At 39.9% G+C, this 27232-nt stretch overlaps 1 protein-coding gene across 3 annotated transcripts in view; it reads left to right on the top strand.

The window, feature by feature from the left end:
• Nucleotides 1-27232, top strand: part of LOC122793591 (Golgi integral membrane protein 4-like) — a 1583571-nt gene that overhangs the window by 721366 nt on the left and 834973 nt on the right. For all 3 annotated transcript variants that reach the window (XM_044061762.1, XM_044061761.1, XM_044061760.1), the window contains exon 5: nucleotides 16208-16358. In XM_044061762.1, the coding sequence (XP_043917697.1) occupies nucleotides 16208-16358 (151 nt within the window). The remainder of the gene's footprint in view (nucleotides 1-16207; nucleotides 16359-27232) is intronic.

Here is a 27232-nt window from a genome sequence, read left to right as displayed (position 1 = left end):
TTAACCCCCACTGAGACATTAAGCTAAAGTTTCTGAAGTTTTAACCTGCCTGGGGTCACTGACCTGTAGCACAGAGTCATAGGACTAGAGCTTTAATATTGGTTTTATTTAATTAGTCCCCCCCCATCTAGCTTGCTTCCCAGTTTGAATTTTCCCCCCAACCATCCCTTTTTTCTGTTGTGGTTTTAAAAGACTTTGTCTCTGGCCATGGTAAGCTGACTTCTGAAGTTGCTCCTTCCCCTCTTTCATTCCTATTGGTGTGTTGTGTAAATTATTTAACTACTTTTGCTAACCCTTGTTTTCCATATTTCCATAATAGTGAGTCCTCTTCCACCAAAACCAGTATTGCTCTTGAGAAAACCTCTTTTATTTCAAATTGTTTCCTTCTCATTTTCCCAGAGCTCCCATCAGCTTAGCACCTTTGCACACACTGAGAGGCTCCAGAATTAATCCTGCTCCATCCTTGGCATAGAAGGGATGTATTGTATTATTTTGCACTTCAGTTAAATTTTTTAGAGTGATATTGCTTTATTTTTGCTTACTTGTTGGTTTTGCCATTTAAATTCATTATTTATTTGGCATTTGTTGACTGGGAATGTCTGACTGAGCTTGCACCCTTTTTCAGCAGAGGCCTGGAGAGAAAAGCTCCACAAAGTATTACATACACCATAAAAATGTTTACAAACAGTACAGTATACATGAGGTAATATAATGTGCATTATAATGCTTAGATTCCTACTTGTAGCATGAGAGTTTAAAGGTGTTATTTACAAAAAAAAGCAATATGTTGAAGTTATTCATATATCCCCAGTACATAAGGAATTCTCCATTTAGAGGGGAAGTAATGACAATTAACTCAGAGTTTAAGATAAGAGTACAGGAAGTACTGTCAAATCTTGGTTCTTACAGGCAACAGCATGTACATTAGTAATCAGAAGCAGAAGGGAAGTTGATAGAGCAGGTGACAGAAAAAGGTTGAGTCAAGAGGAAAAAAAGGGGATGACTATGGGAAAAGAGGGCAAACTGGAGATTTTTTTAAACATTTATAAATAAGAGAGGAGAGTAGCAGTAGTTAGAATCAAGTGAAATCTGAGAAAGGTGAGTAAGCTAAGTGGGAAAAGAAGGGAGGGAGGTAAATATGAGTAGTGGGGAAATTGAGTGAAAAAAGGGAGTTACAGTTCTGTGGCTACAATTAAGTATGAATTGAGAAGGGGCTGTACACAGTGCGGTCAGGTGATTAAGTTCACAGTGGTTGTGTACAGGAGCAAGTGCAGGTATTAGTAAAGTGGACATTTAGGGTGATTTTAAATGGGTGGGGTTGTGTGATAGATCTGATTGTTAAAAGTAGCCTATTCTAGTGGATAGAGGGAAGATAGTTGTAGAGGGTTTCATCAACTGATTTTATTTAGCTTTGTAAATGTCAAGGAGGCTTTGGCTGGTGCCTAAGTTTTTTGGTTGGGAGGTAGTAACTTAAGATGTTGGAAATGTTAGGGTAGAAGGAGAGTTTATAGAGGATGGAGTGGATAATATTAAGTTGAGAGAAAAGAAGTTGCATGGGGAACTCAAGCCAGTTCAGTGTTTTCAAGGCCAGGCAGTGATGAGATTTAGGATGAATGTCCACAGCGAATCTAGCTATTTTGTGATAGTATTTTCCATCTTATTCAGTAGTGTTGCCTGTAGATCACTGAGGATTTGGGAGCCATGGAAGAGACGGTATGAGATAAGCAAGAGAGAGTAACTGTGTTGCCCCTGGTGTGAGATATCTTCTTTTATGATATAGTAAGCCAAGCTTTTGGTTAGTATTTTTTATACAGTAATTTATATGAAGGTTGAACTTTAGTTTATCATCATTTATGACCCCTAGTAGTTTTGTATGGGATTCAACATTGATGGTGGTGTTGAAGTAGTTTAGTTTTCTTAGCATTGAGTATTAGCTGGTTATTCGTTAGCCAGATCTCAACATTTGTGAAAGTTTGCTGGGTTTTGGAAAGCGGGTCTGAGAAATAATTAGAGGGGGTGATGACTGTAGACTCATCCATATATTGGATGATGACTGTAGACTCGTCCATATATCGGATGAGAGTTGAGTTGGGGCAGGATTTATAAAGATTGTTGGTAAAAATGTTGACTAGAAGAGGTCCTAAGATGGAGCCTTGGGCCACATCTGTAGTGATTGGCAGAGGAGGGGACAGTATAGGAAGCCGTCTAACAGATTATTGCCTATTGGATAGGTAGCTGTTGAGCCAACAAATAGTGGAAGGGGACAGATTAAATTCTCTTAGTTTAGAAATGAGCAAAGGATGAGACACAGTATCAAATGCCTTGGATAAGTCCAGGAATAGGCAAGAGTCTAGTTTGTTATTGTCTCCGGATTGCGCAACTGAATTGGTAAAAGCAATAAGAGCGATGGAAGTACAATGGCTCGGTTGAAAACCATGCTGAGTAGGAGTTAAAAGGTTTTCTAGTAATTGTGCAAGGACACATTTTTCCATGATTTTTGAGAGTGGAAAGAGAATAGCTGTAGGCCTAAAATTAGAATTTTCTGTAGATTTTCCTCCTTTATCGATGGGGATAGTATAGAATTTTTTCCAGATGGATGGAACAGTAGATTCAGACAGTGTGCGATTTATCTGAATAGATATGGGGTATGCAGTTGAACAGACGGCTATTTTTATGAAGTATGGTGGTAAGTTGTCAGCAGAAGGAGAGCATGGCTTTAGGTTCTGAAGAAATTTTTTGATGTGGGAAGTTGATACAGGTTGAAGAGAAAAAGTTTTTTTTTGGGGGGATAGGGGTGTTTTTCAGCGTGAGGGTTAGATGAATCAGAATCAAGGGTGGAGTTAGGAAGAGATCTGGAGCTAGAAGGCAGTAATTTACTGATGGTGTTGATGAAAAAGGAGTTGAACTGGGTAGCTATTTCTGTGGGAAACAGGTTAGGATCAGGGTTGGGAGATGGTGGGTTACCTGGATAATAAGATGTGGTTAACTGACTTCCAGAAGTCCTTGGGGTTATTATTGTGATTAGAAGTGGATTGTGACTAGAAGTTTCTTTTATCAGATTCTGTCATTTTCTTCTAGTTTTGTTTCTAAGTTCTTTATATTTTTGTAACTCTGAAGGAAATTTTGATTTAGTCCATTTTTTCCACGCTAGATCTCTGACATGGATAGAGGAACAAGTGGTGCTGATAAGCCAAGAGGAGATTTGAGATTTAACTATTGTTGTTGGAAGAGGGGCAAGAGTGTTGAGAATATTTAAGAAGGGGGCAAGAGTGTTGAGAATATTTAAGAAAGTTGAACTGAAGTGTAGGACAGCGCCATTAAATGCAGTGAAAAGGGTGAAGACCAGTTAATGGAGGATAGGAAGCTATTTAATTATTCTCTGTTGAAGTTGGTAAGTTTATGGAAAATTTGAAAGTTTTATATTTGTGAGTACTAGTAGTGTGGGAGGTGTATCTAAGTACTCGGATAAGCGCATGGTTGCTAAGAAGGTCAGATAGTGATTCAGGTTTATGGTATTTATTGGGATATGATACTAGTGTCCAGTTGATAAATTAGTGTGAATTTGAGAGTTTATTTAGGTGGGTTGGAGTTGAGATGACCTGTATGAAACCATAAAGGTTTATACTGTGACAAGAGGAGTCTATTTTAAAGGGATGCCTATTTATGTTGACGTTCCTTAGGGTGATTGTTTCTGTTGTAATGTTCTCTGAGAACCAGGATAGTGTTTGTTCAAGGAGGGAGATGTTATCACCAGGAGGTATGTGGCAGCAACAGTTAAGGTAAGGTGTTTGTTGAGAATTATATTTACTGACAGAATTTCAGCAGGGGGGATGGGAGGTAGAGAGGTGTTGAGGGAGGTTACAGTGAGATGGTCAGTCATTTTAAATGTTCCTAATACCTGAATTTGCATTGTCAAAGTAGCTTGTTTAAGTTGTTTTGTGGTGGCATTACATTCTCAATGAATTGTTTTTGTGTTTTTACATTACACGGACTGGGATAGTCCATCTACTGGCATCAGGTGGTGGCCTGGTCTGTCTAAATTCAGAAACAAACCTTCAGGTTTAGTAGTTTTATCAGCCAGAGGACCTAGAAGCCAAGTTCCTGTGTTTTAAGTGCTTGTATATATCCGGTGCATTTGATCGCTGCTGCCCATCATGCAGTGGTGGTTACTGGTGCCCTGGATAAACTCGGACACCTAGAAATTAAACTTTCCCCATAAAACCACCTCTGAAACTGTCCCAATAACTCAGTGAGTATATAGCAACTACATTTTAAGCAACACAGAGCAGCTGCTTTGCACATTGAGTAGCTCTGCCCCTTCAATTTAGAATTATATAGCCTAGTCTAGTCTTTAGCCCCAAAAGCACCCTTAGTCAGCCCACTATTAGCCCCTTGTGCACCCCACCCTTGGAGCCCAGCACTTTCCCAGTTTCTCCACAGCCAGTTTGGTGGATATGGGTATATTATTACAATGTAACAATTGTCTATAATATTCACTGACGACCATTTAATCCTCAAAGAAACAAACAGTATGTGAGAGCTGTATATACACAATGTCTCTGGAGGCAAAACTCTGCATCTAGATGCCCATAATAACAATCTGGTTGTCAGAAATGCACACACTACACTCACCATACACATAGTACACATCCCACACACAGACCTACTTATGCTGAGACACTTAAATGCAATCATCATTAGCCTCAAAGACCTCCCATGTATTCCACCTGCAAAAATTATTCTCAGTAAAACTGAAAGCACTCGACAGAAACAACACCTAACACTGCAGATACAGCCACACCCAGTGGAGTTTCCACTACCAAACCCATAAGGGAAGCCAATACGCTACCCAGGACTCTAGTGGTAGGAGACTCTATTGTATGGTATACTGATGCCACACTTATCAGGCCGAACAAGGAGAAAATAATGGTCAGCTGCCTATCAGGGGCCAGGGACCAAGTATCTCCCTAGACTATATGAAGAGAGACATTGTGGAGCTTTTGGACTATGGGTCACAGTCTGATATGTGCCTAGCACTGAGCAGCATTCTACCTTCACCAAGGATGATGCCACAGTATGCATGGTAGATGATTGGCATTTGTAATTGACTTTGTTTTCTGTGTGGTTCTAGGGATATACAGTATTTGCCCATTGGGAAGTCTTTGATAACAACCCCCATTGCATTTCCAAGGATAGCTTCCCCTTCTCCCTCTAGGCGTTTGAATAATGTCTAAGACATTCTCCTCCCCATAGAGCCTTTTTCAGGTGATGCCAAATTGGCAGACCATCCAACATAACAAAAATCTACCCATGCAAATCTGAAGGCATTACTGATTGATGCCAGGAGTCTAAACAGGAAGCTTCACTCCCTCCAAGCTCGCCACACCTTGGAGAATGCAGACATCTGTGCAGTTACAGAGGCCTGATTTAAAGCCACAGAGCGTATCATGGCAGTGCAAGGCGTCACTGCCATCTGCACCTTTAAACCAGCAACTACACAGACATGGATTAAAGGCAGAGGTGTGTTGAGCTACATCAACAGGACATACCTCTAAGTTTTTCAAACAGGATGATGCACTGGAGTTCCTCCACATCCAGACTTCCATTAACAATCACATACCATAACCTAGCAAACTGTAGGTTACCCTTTATATGTCCCTTGAAACCAATAGCTCATGCTTAGAACTATTGGTGGAGCTCATCATTCAACCAGGTGTCATACTAAATGAGGACTGTCATTATCCCTTTATAAACTGGGAGTCCTGCAGAATCCCAAATTTGCCGGCACAGAGATTCCTAGACTTTGTAAATACAAACATCCAGGACCAGTTAGTGCATACTTATACTAGAGGTACAAACATATTTTATGTGTTCTTACAAATATGGTAGAATACTGCTCCCACCCCAGTGTTATGTCCTCTCTGGTAAGGTTGGACAACAAAGCAGTCTCCTTTGAAATTAGAATGAATTCTGTAACCCCAGCAACCCTGTAACAGAAGCTATTCAAATTCAAATAACTTTTTATTAAGTGATAACCTGTCAAAATGTCAAGCCCTTTCAAACCCAGATAACATAGAAACTTGTGTAGAATTATTTGCAGACGCTCTGTACTACCATGTCAGTAAATGCATATAGGCTGCTGTGCCTACCAAAAGTAAGGCCAAAACTAACTCAAAAATAAACCACTCTGGTGGAATACAAAATTAAGCAGCTTGTACAGCAAAAGAAAAAAAGTTGCAGCTGTAGTTAGAAAGTGTAACACCAATAAAGATAAAAATTCTCTCACACTGAATAGACAACTAAGAGGACTAATTAAGTCCAGCAAAGCAAATTTTGAGGTAAAGATAGCACCCCAGGCCAAGGACAACCATAAGGCCTTCTTTAGTTATTTCCAGAACCTCAAGGGCAGCACACAGAAAAGTACAGGGTGAAAACATAATTACTGTGCAAATCACCTCAAAGCACTATCTCTGTACTCTGATTAATGGACTGCTGAGTGGGGATTTGTGCCTGGCATACCAGGCATCCTTGGATGCACCTCTTGTGGACCTTTTGCACTGCTGCAAAACAAATAACACCAGAAGGATTTAAACTTTGCTTGCGACTTAAATAGGGCATGTTGGAGGTACATGTATGTGTCTCAGAGAATCCCCTTCTCTGGAATAACCTTCCAGTCCATGTGAACAGAGCCTTTCCCTAACCCTATCCAAATGTGACCTGGACCAGTGGATGGGAAATCAGAAATTCACCCTTGATCTGACACCTGTATCTCTGATGGACAAATGCAGTTGTTAAATCATGTCCTAACTACCATATTCCACCTTAAAATAACCTCTAACGTACAATATCTCGTGGTATATATTTGGTTTGCATGGCTAGGCTTATAAAGGCTCCAGAAGTTGTTAGCTTAGTATACACCTATGAACGTATAAAGACATAGGCTGTGTTCTTTTCCTACCAAGTGTCATGCTGTAGATGATTTATTACCCAATAGTATTTCAGATGATGTACTTCATATCTCCACTTTCTGTGGTTCAGGGATTCGGATAATATACACCCCTAATTGCTTAAAGTTATTCTTTTTTTAAACATCTTTATTAAATTACCACATTTTAAACTGTGACATGGGTTAACAACCATGTAAAGAAAATAAAGCTTAGTAACAATTCTATTGTTATTGTCATACAGTATGCATATTGTTTTCTCTTTAGCAATTTTCATTCACTCCAACATTATATAATCTGCTCAGTTCCTGCTTTCTTTTAAACTTCCTTCTCCTCCTGAATGTTATTCTGTATGTATTGGTCATACAACGTCCATTTATTACTATGAAATATGCTCCTTCCCTTTTCTAATGATTCCACATGTAGTTATTTTGCCTTCTTTACAGTATCCAGAACCTCCTTTATGTTGGGAATACAGTTTGGATTTCCATTTTCTAGCAATTGCTTTATTTGGCAGCCAGGTGCATTAAACTTAGTACTCTGTAGGGAATTTTTAAAATCAGCCAACTCATAGTCCCAAAAACACATCTTCAGTTACCTCTCTTTCCTATCACACCTCCAGCATTTGCTTGCAGTACCTTAGTCCCTTTGATAATTTCCTCCAGTAAATTCCAGCCACCTCTTGCCTATTTTCTGTACTACTACTTACAGACAAATCCATTGGTAAAATCTCCTTTCTCTATTCCCGCTTTGACCTAGTTCTTACAATACTTTCTTCTACTTTATGAATGAAATGTTCTGTATGATGGTGGTTATTTTCCTTAAGGACTTGATTCTAAAATCATAGTCTCTGACTGTTTCTCTAGCTCCTTCTGTTTCATCATCATCCTTTTCCATTTCGATTTATAACCATTTGCATGAGATATGTATATGAGCCTTAGCTGCATATCTGTAAAGTGCCCCTTCCAAGTTGCTAGGTGTAATTATTGAGATCCAGCTCAAGTTTAGCATCCATGACCTGGTCAAAACCAACAAAAACTAGGATGCTTTCAAAGATCCAACCATTCCTGCCTATTGCAAGACAGACCACTGCAGGAATGTACTTCTTCACTATTTTATTTAGCATACCTGCTTACTAACCTAAACTCACCACTTGTGCAGAAACTTTAAGGCTACAGCAGAATTTTCTGATGTGCCATGGTCAGCAAAAAATATACTTTAATGTCTTTTCATTCTGTACCCTAAACTCTTATGAATTTGAGCATTGTCTAGTCTCCGTACAGCTACGTTTTTCCCTTAGAGAAATCTGAACATCCATGTGTATGGTGGTAGTCACCCCAGTAACCTCACATGCAGTTTGATGGGTGTTCTTATCTTCTGCTGGTTATCTGACCATATCCTTAAATCAACAAGTATGGATGGCGATCTGTGTTACTCAGTCTGTTATCAGTGCTTGCCTACACAGTCTTCCCTTTAGTCTAATGTCCTTCTCATTGATTAAATCCAGATGTCTAAATTACCTGGTAGAACTGTCAGAAAAGGGGCTGGCCACATATGATCTGCATTTGGTTGTAAAGTGCAGTACCACAATTTAAAAATGTCTGTTCTTTAAGATTTTATAATAAAACTAAGAAGTCTGATTTTCTGCATGCATATGCTGCACACAGCTCACATTCATGCTAGCAGCAGGATGACACGATTTTCATAGTTGGATGTACTAGCCATAAAATTAAGTATGAGATTAATGAGAATATTTAAAAACAAGCAAAAATGAAACGAAAGTCTCACAGTGGACACACACACAAAACTAATATTTAATGTTATTATTTAAATATTCATGGTGTCTACTTGCAGTGTGTTCGGTATTTGACCTTCCTTTCACATTGATTCAGTCTGCTTTCAGGTTGTCCCCTGCCCCCAAAAAAATCAGAAATACCCAAAGACGTTATGCCAAATTCAGAAAAGTTGCTTGTTGGTAACTTTTAAGAAATCGGAGACAGCCTACTGCAGTCCTTGTACATGAAGACATGCAGCATTGTAGTGAGCATTCTCTGGGACCATGCTATATGCTAATTTATTTTTATTTTATTTTATTTAACATTTGTTTACCAGGATAGTCCAGCTGGACAACTAGTGTCCGTTTTCAGCGGAGTCCTGGGGTGAAAAGCTCCACAAAGTTACAGAGTAATAAGTAATGCATGATAAAAAATAGGAAGTTACATAGTTTAGGTCATAACACACCTTAGGATAACTTGTTGTAGAAAGGTTAACAGTTAAAAACAATACATGGTCATAGTACAGATATGTGATCACAGCTCCTTTGTAGAGTAAGCATAAGTACAGTGTATGTACTTTTGGTTTCGTAGTAACCACATATTTAAAATATTTACAATATATACAATTAACATAGGTAGAGCACAGTGTCAGAAAACAGTATATGTCAGAGCACCAGGGAATAACAGCCTGCAGCAGGGTGAGGGTTCAGGGGGGGATCATTGCAGTTACATATATGGTTATCATAAAGGTGTGATATAAGGAGGTTTTTGAATGCAGATGTGTGTTTTTGTAACCTGAGGTCAGGGGTCAGGGTATTCCATGTTTTTGCAACCTCATGAGGGAATAGAGATTCACCAGAGCTGTTCTTACTTGGAATAACTTCTGTCAGGGCTTTGTTATTGGATCGTAGTTCCCTGTTACAATTGTAGAAGTTTAGAAGGCCATTTAGGGCAGGGGTTTTATCAGGATGGTATAGTATTTGATGTGCTAGGCTGAGCTGGTGGTAACGTAGTAAGTTTGGAAATTGGGGCCAAGGATCGAGCCTTGAGGTACGCCACATGTAATAAGGAGTGGTGGGGATAGGGAGTTGAGCCATTTGACAGATTGAGAACAGTAGTTTAGGTAACTACTGAACCATTGCAGGGTGGAATTGTCGAGGTTGAGTTTGGAGAGGTAGGATAGGAATTTATTGTTAGAAACTGTATCAAAGTCTTTGGATAAGTCTTGAAAGGTGGCAGAGAAAAGTTTCCTTGGTTCCTGTATGGGTTTATGGTGTTGGTGAAGTTAATTAGGGCAGTGGTGGTACTATGGGCTGGTTGGAATCAGTGTTGAGTTTTGGATAGAAGGTTATTGGAGAGTAGATGGGTGAGTTATTGGTAATGGATGCACCTTTCTAGAATCTAATGAGGCATTCCAGGAGAGAGAGGTATACTAACATGCTGTGTGCTGTCCCCTGGAACTACCTGCAGTAAGGCAGTTACTTAGATGAGCAAGTAAGAGAATTGTATAACATAATATGGCTGCTCCTGTTCAATTGAGCCAATGATCACTATGAAAAGGACATCTTCATCCATCACGGTAGAGGTATTTGTTGGGGAATATAGTTATCAGGTAGTGTTAGGGTGTGTTTGTGTCATGTGTGTTTGCTTGTGAGGTTGCAGAAGGGGGGGCACGTTACAGATGTGTATGGGTGGGTTGGGGTGGCTGTCAAACTTCTCCCTAGATTAAGGAACAAAGTCTAGATAATTGAGTCAGAGACCACTAGCCACCATGGATAACTTCAAAGGTGTGGGACGGGACCACTAACCACCAGGGATAACTCTAAAAGTGTGGGATGGGGGAACACTAGCCACCAGCAGTAACAGTTATCTTTGTGCCTTAACGGCACTTTTATATAACATGGAATGGAGAACCATTGCACACCAGGGAGAACTCTTGTGTCTCATGCCTTAACAGCACTTAAACATAACAGGGATTGAGAAGAACACTGGATACCGGGGAGAACTCTGAAGACATTGGGTAGAGGAAACACTAGATATCAGGGATACATATAAGTAGCCTGCCTTAAAAGCAGTAAATGGGATTTGTACCCTGTACCTTGTTACCCACCACAGAGGATATTAGTCTGTGCCACCACTAGACACCAGGGATGTACTATGAATAAATAAATAAGATCTCAAAAAATGTAAGCTACAAGAGAGTGGGTGCTTCAAACTCTGCACGCTTGCCACAGGAAACCTTGGCAATAACGTGTTGTGCTAACTGATCAGTTAGTGATTTTATTTATTTATTTGTTTACATATAGTAAGGATCTTTGGTATTATTCAATGCCTACAACAGTTTGTGAGATATGAGAGAGAGTTAAGGGTACATTAGGCATGCCTCTCAGTCCTGTAGCTCTATAAATCAATATAAAACCAAAATTAATGGCAGGACAAAGTCAAAGATAGATTTTAATCATTCCTTCTACCAACTTAGACAGTTGCAAGTATAACAACTTATGCACTACCGTGAATTTGCTGAAGACTATGATGTGTGAAACTCCTATGTCTGACATTAATTCCTGACTGTAGTCATCTGTGATTTGCCTGGACAGCAAAAAGGTGATGTCAGTGATGTTCTGACAACACAGAAACAGGCACAGCATATGTGGTTTGTGTGTTTTGGGTGTTTGTATTGTGTATGGGAGATTGATTGGTGAGGGAGGATGCCTGTGCTAACATGATGCATCGGCTACCTTTATTAACTACCGCAGGAAAGTAGGGACCTAGACTTATAGGTAGTTAAGTGTTTCAGAAATATGCAAATTAGGCAATAATGAGGTCTTTCCTCATGGCAGTTAACATGTCAGTGCTGTACTGTGTAAACAGGGCCTTTTTACCACAGCCATGAGTGCTGTGTGTTTCTTTCTTAATCCCTAGGGTTGTGTTCCAAAGGCAGTGTTATTGCAGTGCCATGTGGAAACAGGTATGTAGAAGAGTATCTCCAAGGAGAATACACCAAGAAGAAAAAAAACTGCAACTTATTCAGAAAAAGGCAGAAGCTCCTGTGGAGCCACATCATCATGTCCCAACAATCACAGCTGCATGGCTGGAACGGCACAAGTGTCAGCTGGGATACAGGCCAGTTTTTGCTTAAGCCCATTGTTTTAGTAGAAAATGTGACCCAAACAGCCACTGCACACCAGCAAACTTTATATAAGGTGGAAATGGAATGTGGATGCTGTTCCTTTTATTGCCTTTGTATTTGATCTTTAAAGAGCCCTGCACTTAAATATGAATTAAATCAGAATTTTGCCGGACAGTTGAACATTATGGTTTAAAACAAAGATTATAGTGTGTTATTATTGCATGTGCTTTACCTAAGATAAGTAGATATGTTCTGTTTTGGCTTGGTTAGATTTGTATTTCTCAATTTATCTGTAAATGCATTTAATAATGTATATCACCCTTGTATGCATGTGTTATGTTTCTTTGAACATGTTTCCCATGACTGTGCTACATATAGGATCATCTAAGTCAGCATTTGATAGATAAGGTAGACTGAGCAGCAGACATAAAAATTGGATGTGTTAAGAACTTAGTTGTTTTCCTGTTGAATGCTCACCTCATGACTGTGCTGCAAAGTTGGATCAGTTCAGCACTTTTGGTGTTAATGTAAATGCCTGTTTTTAATTAGAAAGTGCACTCACTGTGTAATGATAAATGAAAAGGGTATTTCTTCTCTTAGAGTATTTGACTTGTTTGTACTTGCATCAATACTGCTGTTACCTGAAAATGAAACCAGTGTTTATATGGATTTATGTCAGATTAGTGAAGTTCCAAAAATTCATATTGCCGAGACCATATGATCGATGTTTTGGAACTTTGAACATTAAAAAAAATGTGTGTGTGAGTGTGTGTGCATGTATATGTATATATGTATATATATATATATATATATATATATATATATATATATGTATATGTATATATATATATATATATATATATGTATATATATATATATATATATCGGATCTGGACACATGCTCGACTAGCATATGTCCGAATCACAAAACGTCGAACACACATACACGAAAGCACTTAACATCGAAAAGCACTTCATTGTATGTGTGCTTGTTTCGTAGATCGGACTACAGTGCTGGTAAGGGAAAATTCCCTTTTCCCCACTGTAGTGCGATCTCGGAGTGAGAATATTAAAGTAGGGGGGTGTGGGTGGTGCAGGGTGGCGAAGCTCCCCTGCAGAAATGTAGATTTTTTTGTTTGAACTACACATACACTGAAGCGCTTTCGTGTATGTGTGTTCAATGTTTTGTGATTCGGACATATGCTAGTCGAGCATGTGTCCTAAACCCATAGATATATATGTGTATATATATATATATATATATATATATATATATCTGTGGTTCCCCTACGACTGAAATCTCGAAACGCATATGGCCGAAGCCATATGCTCGAATTTCGGAAGCTCGACCTTCTGAAAGGGAAAGAAAAAAAAAATCAAGAAAACACAAAACAGTGTTTCTGCAGGGGGCAAAGCCCCCCCCCCCCTTTATATATATTCTACTCCAAGATTGCACTAAGGAGAAAGAAATCTCCTGTTTTGCGCTGTATGCCGATCCCCGTTCAGAAGGTCGAGTTTCTGAACTTTCGAGCATATAGTCTTAACCATGTGCGTTTTGAGATTTCAGCCATTTGACCTTCTGAAGGGGAACCGAATATATATATATATATATATATATATATATATATATATATATATATATATATATATATTACACACACACACACACACAGTAGATATAAAAAGTGTACACATCCCTGTTAAAATGCCAGGTTTTGTGATATAAAAAAAATTAGACCACAACAAATCATTTCAAAACTTTTCTCACCTTTAATGTGATCTATAACCTGTACAATTCAATTGAAAACAAACAAATCTGTTAGGGGAAAAAATATAAAAAATAAAAAACGTACAGTAAGCTGGTTGCATAAGTGTACACACTCATTTACTCACCTGCTACAGCAAAAGCTATAGCTTGCAGAGAGCTTACAAAGCATCAAAGGGATCTCATTGTTTAAAGGTATCAGTCAGCAGAAGAGTACAAAAAAATTTCCACAGCATTGGATATACCCAGGAACACAGTGAAGACAGTTATCAGAAAGTGGAAAAAATATAGGGCAATAGTGATGTTGCAAAGAAGTGGACGTCCCTCCAAAATTGAAGAGACAAGACAAAAGCTGGTCAGGGAGGCTGCCAAAAGACCTACAGCAACACTGAAGGAGCTGCAAGAATTTCTGGCAAGTACTGGTTGTGTACTACATGTGACAACAATCTTCTGTATTCTCTATATGTCTGGACTATGGGGTAGGATTGCCAGATGGAAGCCTTTTCTTACACAGAAAAACATCCAGGCCCTGCTAAAATTTGCAAAACAATACATCAACTCTCTCACAAGCATGTGGGAAAATGTGTTATGGTCAGATGAGACCAATGTTAAACTTTTTGGCCACAATTCCAAAAGGTACATTTGGGCAAAAACAACATTTCGTATCATCAAAAGAACACCATCACCACAGTGAAGCATGGTGGTGGCAGTATCTTGCTTTGGGATTGATTTTCTTCAGCTGGAAATGGGGCTTTAGTCAAGGTGGAGGGAATTATGAACAGTTCCAAATACCAGTCAGTTTTGGCCGAAAACCTTCAGGCATTTGCTAGAGAGCTGAAGCTGAAGAAGAATTTCACCTTTCAACATGACAATGACCCCAAGCATACATCCAAGACAACAAAAGAATGGCTTCACCAGAAGAAAATTAAAGTTTTGGAATGGCCCAGCCAAAGCCCAGACCTAAATCCAATAGCAAATCTGTGGGGTGACTTGAAGAGGCTGTGCACAAGAGATGCCCTCGCAATCTAACAAATTTGGAGTGCTTTTGCAAGGAAGAGTGGGCAAATATTGCCATGTCAAGGTGTGCCATGCTGATAGACTCTTACCCAAGAAGACTGAATGCTGTAGTTAAATCAAAAGGTGCTTCAACAAAGTATTAGTTTAAGGGTGTGCACACTTTTGCAACCAGCTTATTGCATGTTTTTTTTATTTTTCCCCCTAACAGATTTGTTTGTTTTTCATTTGAATTGTACAAGTTATAGGTAACATTAAAGGTGGGGAAAGTTTTGAAATGATTTATTGCGGTCTCATTTTTTTATATCACAAAAACCTGGCATTTTAACATGGGTTTGTAAACTTTTTATATCCACTGTGTGTGTGTGTGTGTGTGTGTGTGTGTGTGTGTGTGTGTGTGTATATATATATATATATATATATATATATGTGTGCGTATATATATATATATATATATATATATATATATATATATATATATATAGTACATCGACAGCCCATTCCATTGAAACCGACTTCACCGACACGACAGATCATCGACAACTGAAGGGATGACATTTCCCACATGGTAAGTAACCGTTTGGCCATCAACCTGAATTTTTCTTTTACCCCCGTGGCAGTGTGTTCTTGGAGTTGGAATAATTATGAAGGGGGGTGTGGGGTGCATAGCCCCCACATTGTTGGCTTTCTTTTGCTGGTGGTTTTTGACAGTTGATGGCCAAACAGTTACTTACCGTGTGGGAAACGTAAGCTCTTCAGTTGTCTATGATCTGCCGTGTCTGTGAAGTCTGTTTCGATGGAATGGGCCGTCGATGTACTAATGGTAACCCATATATATGTATATATATATATATATATATATATATATATATATATATATATATATGTATGTATGTATGTGTGTGTATATATGTATGTATATATACATGTCTTTCACATTGTTAACCTACACAGTAATACTAAAACGTGAAATTTGCATTATGCAAATTGTACTCTGCCACATGCTGTTCATGCTTAGAGCTCTTTAGACATATGCATGCATGTGTCCATAATCTCTGCTTTCCACAGAAAATTGTTGATTAACTGGTTTTCTTTGTTACTGTGGCTTAGCAACTGTGCCTCATTTACTGCTCATTATAATGAAACATACATTTGTCAGCAGTGTCAGATATGAGGCTCATTTCTCAAGCTGTAGTTTCATGCTTCATTTAGTAATGGCACGCTAACAGTTCTAGAAGATAAACTGTGGACTGACATTCTTTATAGAATTATTCTAGTTAATTTAGTAGGCATGTATGGATTTTCTCTATGGTGCTGTAATTTTTTCTAAAACAGTGCAAGTATATTTATATAGAATTAAAGTGTCAGTGTTTCACTATGTCTTGCATAGATTTCTATGTTTTTTGACAGTTTGTAGTATGTTAAGGATTAATCCATCTCTCTACTTCTTTTTTTGTATTTCAATAGCTGTGTCTACTTTTTAAGTGTTCTGTTCTATGTGCTTTGTAGCAAACATAGTAGCAAGTTAACTTTCTTGAATTTTTCATATTTTGAATAATCTGTATGTCCTGTGCTTTAGAATCAGCATGAAGATTTAAAGAAACAGTTGCAAGATCTTCAGTCAGAACACAACAATTTAAAACTGGAAAACAGAAGGATAGTAGAAACACACAATCAAAAATATAACCAGTTGCAAACAGAAAAAGACAATGAAGTCAGTAATCTGCAAGGTGGGTATAACCTATTCTTACTTCACCTTGTATAGAATGGCCGAACATTTTTTTTTCTGGCAATGTTATTTTTCCTATTCCTTTACGTTTGGTGAAAAATTGTCATCTGAGTGGTAAGAATTTCTTCAGTTAGCGGTGGTTAAGATGCTTAGTTAAGTTTGCTGTTACGTCCTCCCTAAAAATCTTTCTGCATTGTTTTTTAATGTTATAATATATAGAAGGGCATGCGTTATTTTAACAAATCAGGTATATTAAGGTGTATATCCACTTACCCCATGTCACATACAGTATAATACTGTCATGCTAGTGTAGACAGCACTATTTATGTATAGAACTTAGGATATACTAGACCCCCTCCCCAATTTAGCATACTGAATGGGGAGGTGTCATAGAAATAAACACATATTACAGAGTAAGCGCCTCTGTTTCAAAGTTAAACAGAAATATTAAAATAACTTTATTTTACACCTAACATGCTTAAAAGTGGAAGTGGAATGTGAAATGGAAGAAAAATCAGTAACATAAAAAACCTTCATTACTCCCCCAGACTCAGAGGAAAAAATGCACAGGAAACTACTACTTCTTCTTTCAGCTTTTCCCGGTTAGGGGTCACCACAGTGGATCACCTGTCCGCTCATGATTGGCAGTGGAGTTTTACGGTGTCGAGTTGCCAGCCCGGTGCCCAACCTTCCACATCCACAGAAGGCACACACACACACACACACACACACACACACACACACACACACACACACACACACACACACACACACACACACACACACACTCACGCACGCCTAGGGCCAATTTAGAGTATCCAATCCAGCTACCACATGTCTTTGGGATGTGGGAGGAAACCGGAGCACCCGGTGGAAACCCACGCAACCACAGGGAGGGCATGCATACTCCGCATAGAAGGCACCCCAGCCAAGGATTGAACCTTGAGCCTGTGTTTGCAACACCTTCCCACTGTGGTAATAGCAAATGGAGATACAGGCGAGCCAGCACTTTGACAAGGACTTGTTTAGAAACAGGTATGACTTACTTATCTGGTTTTAAGGATGCAAAAAGCTGGTCATCCTGTGTAAATCCCTAGGTTCTATCAAGGCAGAATCAGAAGCTATGCACTTAACTATGACAGACCTACATGACTGTGGTTCACATTACTGCTAGCTCACATCTGTCTTGGCATTATGGAATTTATGGAAATAGTTTTGAATGACAACTTTGTTTACTTAAGGTGAACATTTTCGCCAACAGAAAGGAGTTGATATGATGGCCACATATGCCCCCATATTTGCTAACGTAGTAGAATGCTACTGAGAAAAAAGTTATTTTTAGTCCCAAACTTCCTTATACAAGTATTGTGTTCCCTATTTTAAGTATCTGGATGACATATTTTTTTACTATGGAAAGGGAGCATTATACTGTTTCAAAAACCTGTTTTTCATTTGGAAAACACTGACTTTCTGAAGTTTAAATATGAGCTGAACAAGGACTTTATTTATTTTAGATAACCTAATTACAGGGGAACATAAATGTACACTTTCTTCAAACATTTTGTAAACCAACCTACTGTAATTCCTTTATTCATTTGTCCAGATATCATCTGATGTACACCACAAGTTATTAACAGCCAATTAATTAGTGCCAAGATTACCATCTAATAAACTAGTTTTTTGTTGAAAGACAAAAACTGGTTGCCATGATTATAGAAAGGAGTTATCCCCGATGGCTACTTGATGAAGTTTTTAATGATATTTGCAGAAGACAAACTGATTGTAGCCCCCTTTTACTTGTAGTGTTTAAAACTATGGGATCACCAACAAATCAGAACAGGGGGAACAGACAGGTTTCTTTTGTCACCCCACACACTGATAATAGTATAATCATCAGGGATGTTTTTATGAAACATTGGAAAATGTTAAGAGTATTTTGAAATACCATTCAGTGTTACTGGAACAGGACCCATGCCCACACACAGTAGAAAACATAACATTAAAAATATTTTGGAATGATCAATGAACATGGTGATGAATGGTCATATTAATACCATCAGATGTGGGTCAGGGTAAACAATGTCAGTTTAGTAACATCGAAGGCACTGGTGACATGAACAAGTATACCTTAAAATAAGTAAAGCCTGGAAAATAATAGTTGTATGTCTACAGATGTTACTTATTTAGCTCTATGCAAAACATATACTGCATTTTACATAGGTAAAACTGAAAACACTTTGCTTAAACGACTATACCAGCACAGGAAACTAAACTCTGTATATTATAAAGAGCAATAGCACAATTAGTAATTACTAAGATGTTGTAACTAATGTGTCTGTGAATAACTGTAACATCTAAAACTTTGCTCTGAGTCATGAGCCTACCTTCATTGCTAAACTTGTATCTTGCCTAAAATCAGCTGCAAGATATATAATGTGCTTTGGTATAGTTTCCAAAGCATGTAATGTAGCACCTTTTGACCAAAGTTTTTGTTAGATTTATTATCTATTTGGTATGGTCACTTTCTGACATACAGTAATACAGAAAGTATTATATTTACTGTACATTTAGGGAATCTCACTATTGAATTTGCATCATTGTGTTTGTTTCTATTTTTTCTGTGGATGTGGCTAAAAATTATAGATGTTCTTCATATTTCACTGTTGCAGTCATCACATTTTGGTTATCTGCCTGCAGGTAGCCCTCAGCCAGCCTGAATACCAGAGTCTTTAGATTTGTGCGTCGGATGCTGTCACTTCTTCCATGACATCAGGGGTATAAAACATGCAGCCGATGCCGTTACATCAGTTTTTCTTGCCGTGCGGTGCCCGAAGCAGAAGCAGTTCACAAGTACCGGTCCGCCGACTCCTGAAATTTTCATTTTTGAGTTTCAAACCTGAAGTCTTCAAAAAAGATAAGGACCCTGTTGGGGATCCTTTTTTCTTGCTCTAACCGATGTCAGAAAAAATGAAAAATTGTCTTGCCTGTGGAAAGCAAATACCTCACAGAGATTTTCATTCTTACTGTGTCACCTGTTTAGGCCCAGACCATGACGTCCCTCGCTGTTGCTTTTGTGCCTTGTTCAATGCCCAAACTATTCGTCATCGGGCTATTTTTTTAGCTAAATACTTTCGTTCTAGATCTCCTTACTCCAAAATGGCTTCGATAAGCCATCCAACTACCGATCTTCCAAAAAAATGTAAGGATAAAGACAGAGACAGACCACTTAGGTCCAAAACTGCCGACGATGCTTCCAATAAGCTAGTCACCAGTCCGCTGGTACTCAGTGAGGCACTTTCGCAACCCCTGATACCCGCTACTACAGATTCGCTGACCTCTACTGAGACCCATTCAGAGTCTGGAATGCAGCGAGATGTGGATGTCTCTATCTTGGATGGGTCCGGAGCCGGTTTGCAGGCACCTGGAGGGTGTATTCAGGCCTACTGATTTTCATGTTAAACCGATGACTTCATTTCAAGCTAAGAATACCGAATTCCTTAGGCCAGAAGCTCGCACTAAGCCTAGAAAACCGACGACCAAAGCGCATTCTCAGGCCCATATGCCTCAAAAACAAATTAGAATGGCTGAAGACCTTATTACATCAATTAGGGGAAGCCAGCCTTCCCCCTCTAAGAGACCTAGAACTGATTTTCTTTTTGATTCTTCTGATCAGGAATCTGATATCTTCTGACTACCAGGATTTACCCTTATCTACTTATGAGGATTTTGATGCAGAGAATTCCATTCCTTCTGCTTCCCCTCCAGAAGATTTTTCTTTTGGTGAAACCTTGCATACCCTTGGGGAGCATTTCTGCTGGGAAAGCCAGAACTATTCTCAGTCCAAAAAGAGACTTAGGGAATTTTTAAACCTGCCTCAACACAGGCCTCTAGCTGTCCCTCATGTTCTGGAGATTGTAGATGATGTTTTCTTGGAATCCAGCCTTACCCCAGACACTTTGCCTCCAGCTCCCAGGAAACCTGACAGGTACTACAGAGTACCTGACTCTCACAAGTTCCTTTTCAAGAATCCTACTGCGGATCCAGAGACCATTTCCCAAGGACCAAAAGGCATTAAGGCTACTACTGCCAAAAATCCTACCCCTTCTGATAGGGATTCTAGAGCTTTAGACAGATGGGGTAAGAAGTTATATACTTCTGCTACTTTGGCCATTAGGGCCTTAAATTACCAGTTACATATGTTAAAGTATCAGCAGCATGTTATGGGATTAATTAAACAAAAAATTATGTTGATTCCTGACTGTGCTGAACACAAAGATTTACAAGAGTTAATGCATTCTGCTGACCAAGTAGGTAAACATACTTTGCAGTGTGGTTTTGATGCTTTAGAAGCATCTTGCAGGGCTGCTGTCACTGGGTTGGTACTTAGAAGGCATGCTTGGCTTCAGTAACAAAACTTACCAGATCATATTAAAGCTAAATTACTGGATGCACCCTTAAACCAAGAGTGCCTTTTTGGCAACAAAGCAGAAGTCTTCAAAAGGATGGAGGAAAAAGCTAAATCTATGCAAACGGTTAAAGATTTCTTACAAGTACAGCCACCTAGATTCAGTAGGCATTGGCCTTCAAAGAACTGGTCCTTTCCAGTCCCTTCCAGGCCTTCTCAGTCCAAACCAAGGAGCAGCAAACCATGTCTTAGGCTATGCACAGATCTACACAGTGGGGGGGCCCTACTTCCAAAGCGGAGAGTAGTAAGCCACCCCATATGGAAAAACGGCACAATGACTTATCCTTAACTCTACCAAGCCTTACTCAACTACTCGCTCCCTTAGGAGGAAAGCTTGCCTGCATGCAAAAATCTGGGAACTCATTACCCAGGACAAATGGGTTTTAAATGTAGGTTCCCTAGGATACAGATTTGACTTCCACTTACTCCCAACCCCAAGTGGATGGCCAGACCTCCCCCCAAACCAGTGAGTGGAGGCCCAAAAACAAGTGCTCTCTCCTCAGTATCAGGGCTATTCAACCTGTCCCAGCAGAACAAAGGGGACAAGGTTTTTATTCAAGACTGTCCCTGGTTCCCAGAAAAGAAAACTCCTGGCGTCCTATCCTGGACCTTTCTATTCTTAACACCTTTCTGGTGGTTCCAAAATTCAAAATGCTAACTCTTCAACGGTTTCTTCCTATACTGGCCAAGAATGCCTGGCTGGCAACTCTAGACTTAAAAGAGCTTGCCTGCACATCCCAATAAGGGAATCCTGCAGAAAATACCTATGCTTTAGGGCAGGCTCCATGCACTATCAGTTCTCTGCACTTCCCTTTGGCTTATCTACTGCACTCAGGGTATTGACAAAGTGCCTAGCTTCAGCCATTGCATTTTGCAGGCAGAGAAATATTCAGAATTACCCATACTTGGACGATTGCCTGATTCAAGCAGAGAGTCGAGACTTGCTATTACAACACATGGCATTTGTAAAGAGACTTCTAACTTCACTGGGGTGCACCATCAATGAGAAGAAATCACATATATTACCCTGCCAACAGATTGTATTCCTGGGAGCAAGCTTGAACACAACTTCCAAGATGGGATTCCTCACTCTAGAGAAGCAAGTTAATTTGACAGCCTACTTCAAACTACTGGCCACAAAAAACCCAGTTATCTGCAAGGAAAATCCTGCAAGCCCTGGGGTTCACGGCCTCTTGCATTCTGTTAATTCTATATGCAAGACTGCATATGAGGAAACTTCCATGGTATCTAAAAAGCTTATGGTGTCAACATTCTCAGGACCTGGAAACAATGATTTCTATCATTCCTTGTCTAAGGGCAGAGTTCCTTTGGTGGGCAGAGGCCTGCTACCACAACAAGGGACTCCCTTTCACTCTACCCCCTGCCGCCCAAACCCTAACAATAGACTCATCAGACTTTGCATGGGGGGCTCACATGGCAGGGCAGAGCATTCAGGGCAAATGGAACCCAAAACAGATGCACCTGCATACAATCAAAAAGAAATGTTAGTTGTACAGAATGCTCTGACAGCCTTCAAAGACCTTATTCTTCCAGGACAACTATTGGTAAAGACAGACAACACCATAGTTATGTGGTACATAAACAAGCAGGGGGGAAACCCATTCCTACCCACTCTGCAGAATATCCATGGCTCTGTGGAACACAGCCTTGAGCTACCAAGTGAACCTACAAGCTCAATTCCTGCCAGGCAAACTAAATTCACTGGCAGACAACTTAAGCAGAAATCTCATGGACCTACATGAATGGAAACTGGAACCCAAAATATTCAAGCTCTCGAAGAACAAATGGGGGACACCAGAGGTAGACCTTTTTGCCTCCCCTCAGAATTACCAATTGAACAAATTCTGCACCAGAGCTCCCCACAGTAAAGCTTGGAATGTAGATGCCCTGTCCTTTACCTGGGAAAGCCTCTCAGTTTATGCCTTCCCCCCCCTCTGCCTCTCCTCTCAAAGGTTCTACTAAAGATCAAATAGGACAAGCCAAGGACAATACTGATTGCACCAGACTGGCCACGCCAGCACTGGTACCCTCTTTTGCACAGTCTGACAGTGCTGCAGCCTTGGCACCTGCCTCAGACCCCCTCCTTTCTGTCCCAGCAGTCAGGTGAGATTCTGCACCCACAACTTCAAACCCTGAACCTTGCAGCCTGGCTAATTCCCTGACCTCACCTCCAACAACCCTCAGTAAGCAGGTTCTGGATATTATTCTTGAGGCAAGGAGGCCTAGTACTAGAAAATCCTATTCAAAAAAGTGGAAAAGATACAGTCCTGGAGCCAGGCTCAGGGGATGGGCACAGCGGTGCCCAGCTTACCTCATATTCTAGATTATTTAACAGAAATGCTCCACGGGGGCCTATCTTTCTCTTCAATTAAGATTCATGCCTCAGCCATATCAACACATTATAATACTGAGCCACCCCTTTTCTCTCTTCCCCTGCTAAAACAATTCCTTAGAGGGGCCAAAATTTGAGACCCCCTAGGAGAGTTCCCACTCCAACCTGGGACCTTAACTTTGTATTAGAAACTCACTCTTCCCCCGTTTGAACCAGCTGCTACAGCAGAGTTGAAATTCCTTTCTTGGAAAACAGCTTTACTTCTAGCCATCACTTCAGCTAGAAGAGTGTCTGAATTGCAGGCCCTCATGGTAGTGGAACCCTTCATTGTCTTCCATGCATACAGGGTTTCCGTCAGGCTAATCCATCCTTCATGCCCAAGGTGGTGTCTAGTGTGGCTGTAAACCAGTAAATTAATTTACCTACTTTTTTCCTAATCATCAGAGTAAAGGGGAAAGGATACTGCATTCTCTGGACGTACACAGACAGCTTAGATTCTGTTTGGACAGGACTAAACCTCTCAGGAAATCTGACCAGCTGCTAGCTAGCTTTGCTGCAGGGGCAGAGGGGAAGGCTATTTCAAAGCAAACCATTTCCAAATGGATAACACATTGCATCCATTTCTGCTACAAACACCATGGAAAACCTACCCCACAGGGTATAAGAACACATTCCACGAGGGCTGCATCTAGCTCTACTGCATTTCTCAGAGGAGTCCCTACCAGGGACATCCTGGAAGCTGCAACTTGGAGCTCTGTACATACTTTCTCACCAAGCATTACCACCTGCCTATCTTTTCTAAATCCAGAGCTGGATTTACCACAGCAGTTTTACAGGGCCTTATTGCTAGCCCTAATGCTCTTTAACTACCTCCACCCTTCCTTAGCTTTGTGAATCAACCCAAATGTGATGACTGCAACAGTGAAACACGAAGAACATAGTACAGTTCTGTACACTTACCATAAATGTAGATGTTCGAGTGTATTCACTGTTGCAGTTCTGGTTACCCTCCCTCCAGCCCCCTGACTTCTCTTGACTTTTACCTTTCCTGCTTGTTTGGCATATATCATGTGTATTTGTTTTTTTGCTGGGGGTGTTCCATGCCATATAATTGCTTCCTATTGTGGGGGCACCTGACATCTGGGGCAAGAAAAACTGATGTAATAGCATCGGCTGCATGTTTTATACCCCCTGATGTCATGGAAGAAGCGACAGCATCCAACGCACAGATCCGAAGATTCTGGTATTCAGGCCAGCTGAGGGCTACCTGCAGGCAGATAAACAAAATGTGATGACTGCAACAGTGAATACACTCGGAACATCTGCATTTATGGTAAGTGTACACAACTGTACTTTAAGGGTCAGTCTGTCCGCCCAAGTGTAGTTCATATATATTTGTATCTTTGAGTTGTATTGTATTTAAAATTTATCAGAATTCAGTGATGCACATAGTGTGCTCTGAATACTTAAATGCATTGCACATTATAAAAACAAATGCGGGTGAAGTTGGAACATATGCAGTCTGTATCTACCTCATTCCTTTGAAAGGTCATGGATCTGAAATGTGCCATAGTATCAGAAGTAATCACAAATATGTAATTTTTGTCTTTCATTTGAGAAATAGTATGGCTGTAGCCAGCAGTAAGTATATCTTATTATGGTGATTTGTGCAGAGATGAAAAATGTTGGATCCAGACATTTAATCTATTCCTGATAGTTAACTGAATATCTGAGTAGTATAAGGAGGCAGAGTGAGTGGATTTCTGAATGTTGCATGGGAGGAAGCTTTGAACATTTTATAACATACTTAAGTCTCAGAAGAAAGATGGAATGATGTGATAAGACAGACATTTGTGTCATCTGAGGAAACATCTGCCATATATCGGCCATTTTATGAGTGTAGGAGGTCTGACAGAATTTGATGTTTATGTTACCAAATTAAAGAATCAAGCCAGTAGCTGCAAAGTTGATGATGTCAGTGATTCATTAGTACTAGACAGAATCATCTGTGATACTGGAAATGGTCAGATTTGTGGGGGATTATTTGGACTATCAAATTTAACATTAAATAAAGTGATTGAAGTTTGCAGAGTTAGTGAACAACTTTGCCACAGTCAGAAGAGCTCATAGAAGAGTTTGGGGTGTGTAAAGTTGCATGCAAGGCAAAAAGAAGTAGAAAACATAGAAACAAGAGTTACAAAATCTTTACCATGCAAGACAAACTTGAGAAATGTGTTTTTGATAAGTACTGCATGGAATATGGCTGTAAGTACAGTAATAAGAAATGACATGATGCATCTGGTGTGGAAGAAGTCACTTATGTTGAACTGTGTAAAATTAAAAAAAGTTTCACTTCATGCAGTTAGATGTATTGAAATAGCCACAAACCGAGTTGTTTGTGGGCATGATTTGCATTGAAAATGTGCACTGAGTCATCACTGAGCAAGACAGAAGTATAAAAAGAGATGTGACCAATAAATCCATATGAAGTATTGGAAGAGGGAGTTAAAATTAATAACTGATTCGTCACTGATGTGGTGTGATGTAGCAAAGCACTGAATTTGGAAGAAAATAAACTGAAACCACTGATGTATAAGTTGTTTGCTTCTTCTGGTCATTATTGTAAAAATGTTGAGTCAAAACATGCTGCATAAGTACACGCAGTGATGGAAGAATAAAAAAATAGTCTTCATTTCCCTGTAGTAGATAAAGCAAATGGCAGTGCTTGAGAATTTTATGAGAGATATCAGACCTGTGGATTGTCAGGTTGAAAAGTGTGTAATGGATGAGTAGCATTCCTCTTCAACTGACTGACTGCTTGTCTTCTGTGATGAGTTTATTTTGATTACATGAAGCAGATTGTTTTCTACTGTTAAACTGTAGCTTTGATCTGGTCATCTGACATATATCCTGACAAACCAGATAACAGTTATAAGTAGACTGCTGTCAATCTTCTGAAGAATACAACATTTAAGTGGCATCTTGAAAGCCTCCTACTCTGCCCTTGGCCTTTGCTGATGTCTGATCATGTTGTAGCAGTTATTTTTCTTTGATCACCTCCTTTGTATGAACTACTGCATCTGATGTTGTAAATCTTTATTCATTCCTTACTGATAGTACTTTGGTTCCATTCTCGTAACCAACACGGCCGTTTCCAAGCTCGTGCCAGCCAAAAACTCTCAGCTAAGACCTAGCCATAATGCCCCTCTCATAGTCTCTCCAGATCTCATTTGCCGCATTCCGCATTCCTCGTCAGACGTGCCTAGCCTCTCTCTCTCAAAGCTAAGTGGAATTTTGTGATTTTTTTTTTTGTGTAGTTTCTCTTAAAACTTGTCATTTTTTTAGTCAGCTTAGCCTTTTCTTCTTATCGTCTATCACCTGTTTCTATTTCCTACCCTATTCCTTTGGGTAGTTAAATCTTTACCATCGTTGGTACTGTCCCTCTCTCCTGCCTTTGGTAGGCCCTCCTTTACCACTTGTGGTATTTCTAAATACCATCGTTGGTATTCTCTCCATTCTTTCTCCTTGTTGTTTCTTTTAGGTTAGCCCTTTGTTGCCAGTACTATGTCAGACAAAGTTAAGTTGGAGTTTAAACAGTGCGACAAGTGTGGGTGTAAGATGCCCAACTCAGACGGCCGTGCTCGATGCATTTACTGTTTGGGCATGGACCATATTAATGCTGCTTGTGACATCTGTTCTAGTTTTAGCAATCGCACCTAGCAGAGTGTAAAAACAAGTTAATTCTGAAAGGTTTGATCAAAACGCCCTTTTCAAAAGCTCTGTCTGGGTCGGAGGTCTCACCACCTCCTAAGACCAAGAAACACAAGGGAAAATGGAGTCACTCGGTTCCTGCATCTCCATCAGTTATGGAACCGAGTCAGCACTGTGCTTCTCCGGCGCCCTCAGCGCAGACCTCTTCGGCACCAGGCCCTGTGTCTTCTCCCTCTGTGCCTTCTCTGATGTTGACTCCTATTTTGGTTCCAGCATCGGCACCATTGGCTTAGTGCCATCCTTGGTTCCGACAATGACTTCCACGACCATACCTGCTTCGGCACCA

This window comes from Protopterus annectens, chromosome 2.part0 (assembly GCF_019279795.1).
Source record: "Protopterus annectens isolate FY-2018-M chromosome 2.part0, PAN1.0, whole genome shotgun sequence".
NCBI lineage: Eukaryota > Metazoa > Chordata > Ceratodontiformes > Protopteridae > Protopterus > Protopterus annectens.
Note: the sequence above shows the minus strand (reverse complement) of the source record. Positions and strands in the feature narration are given on the sequence as shown.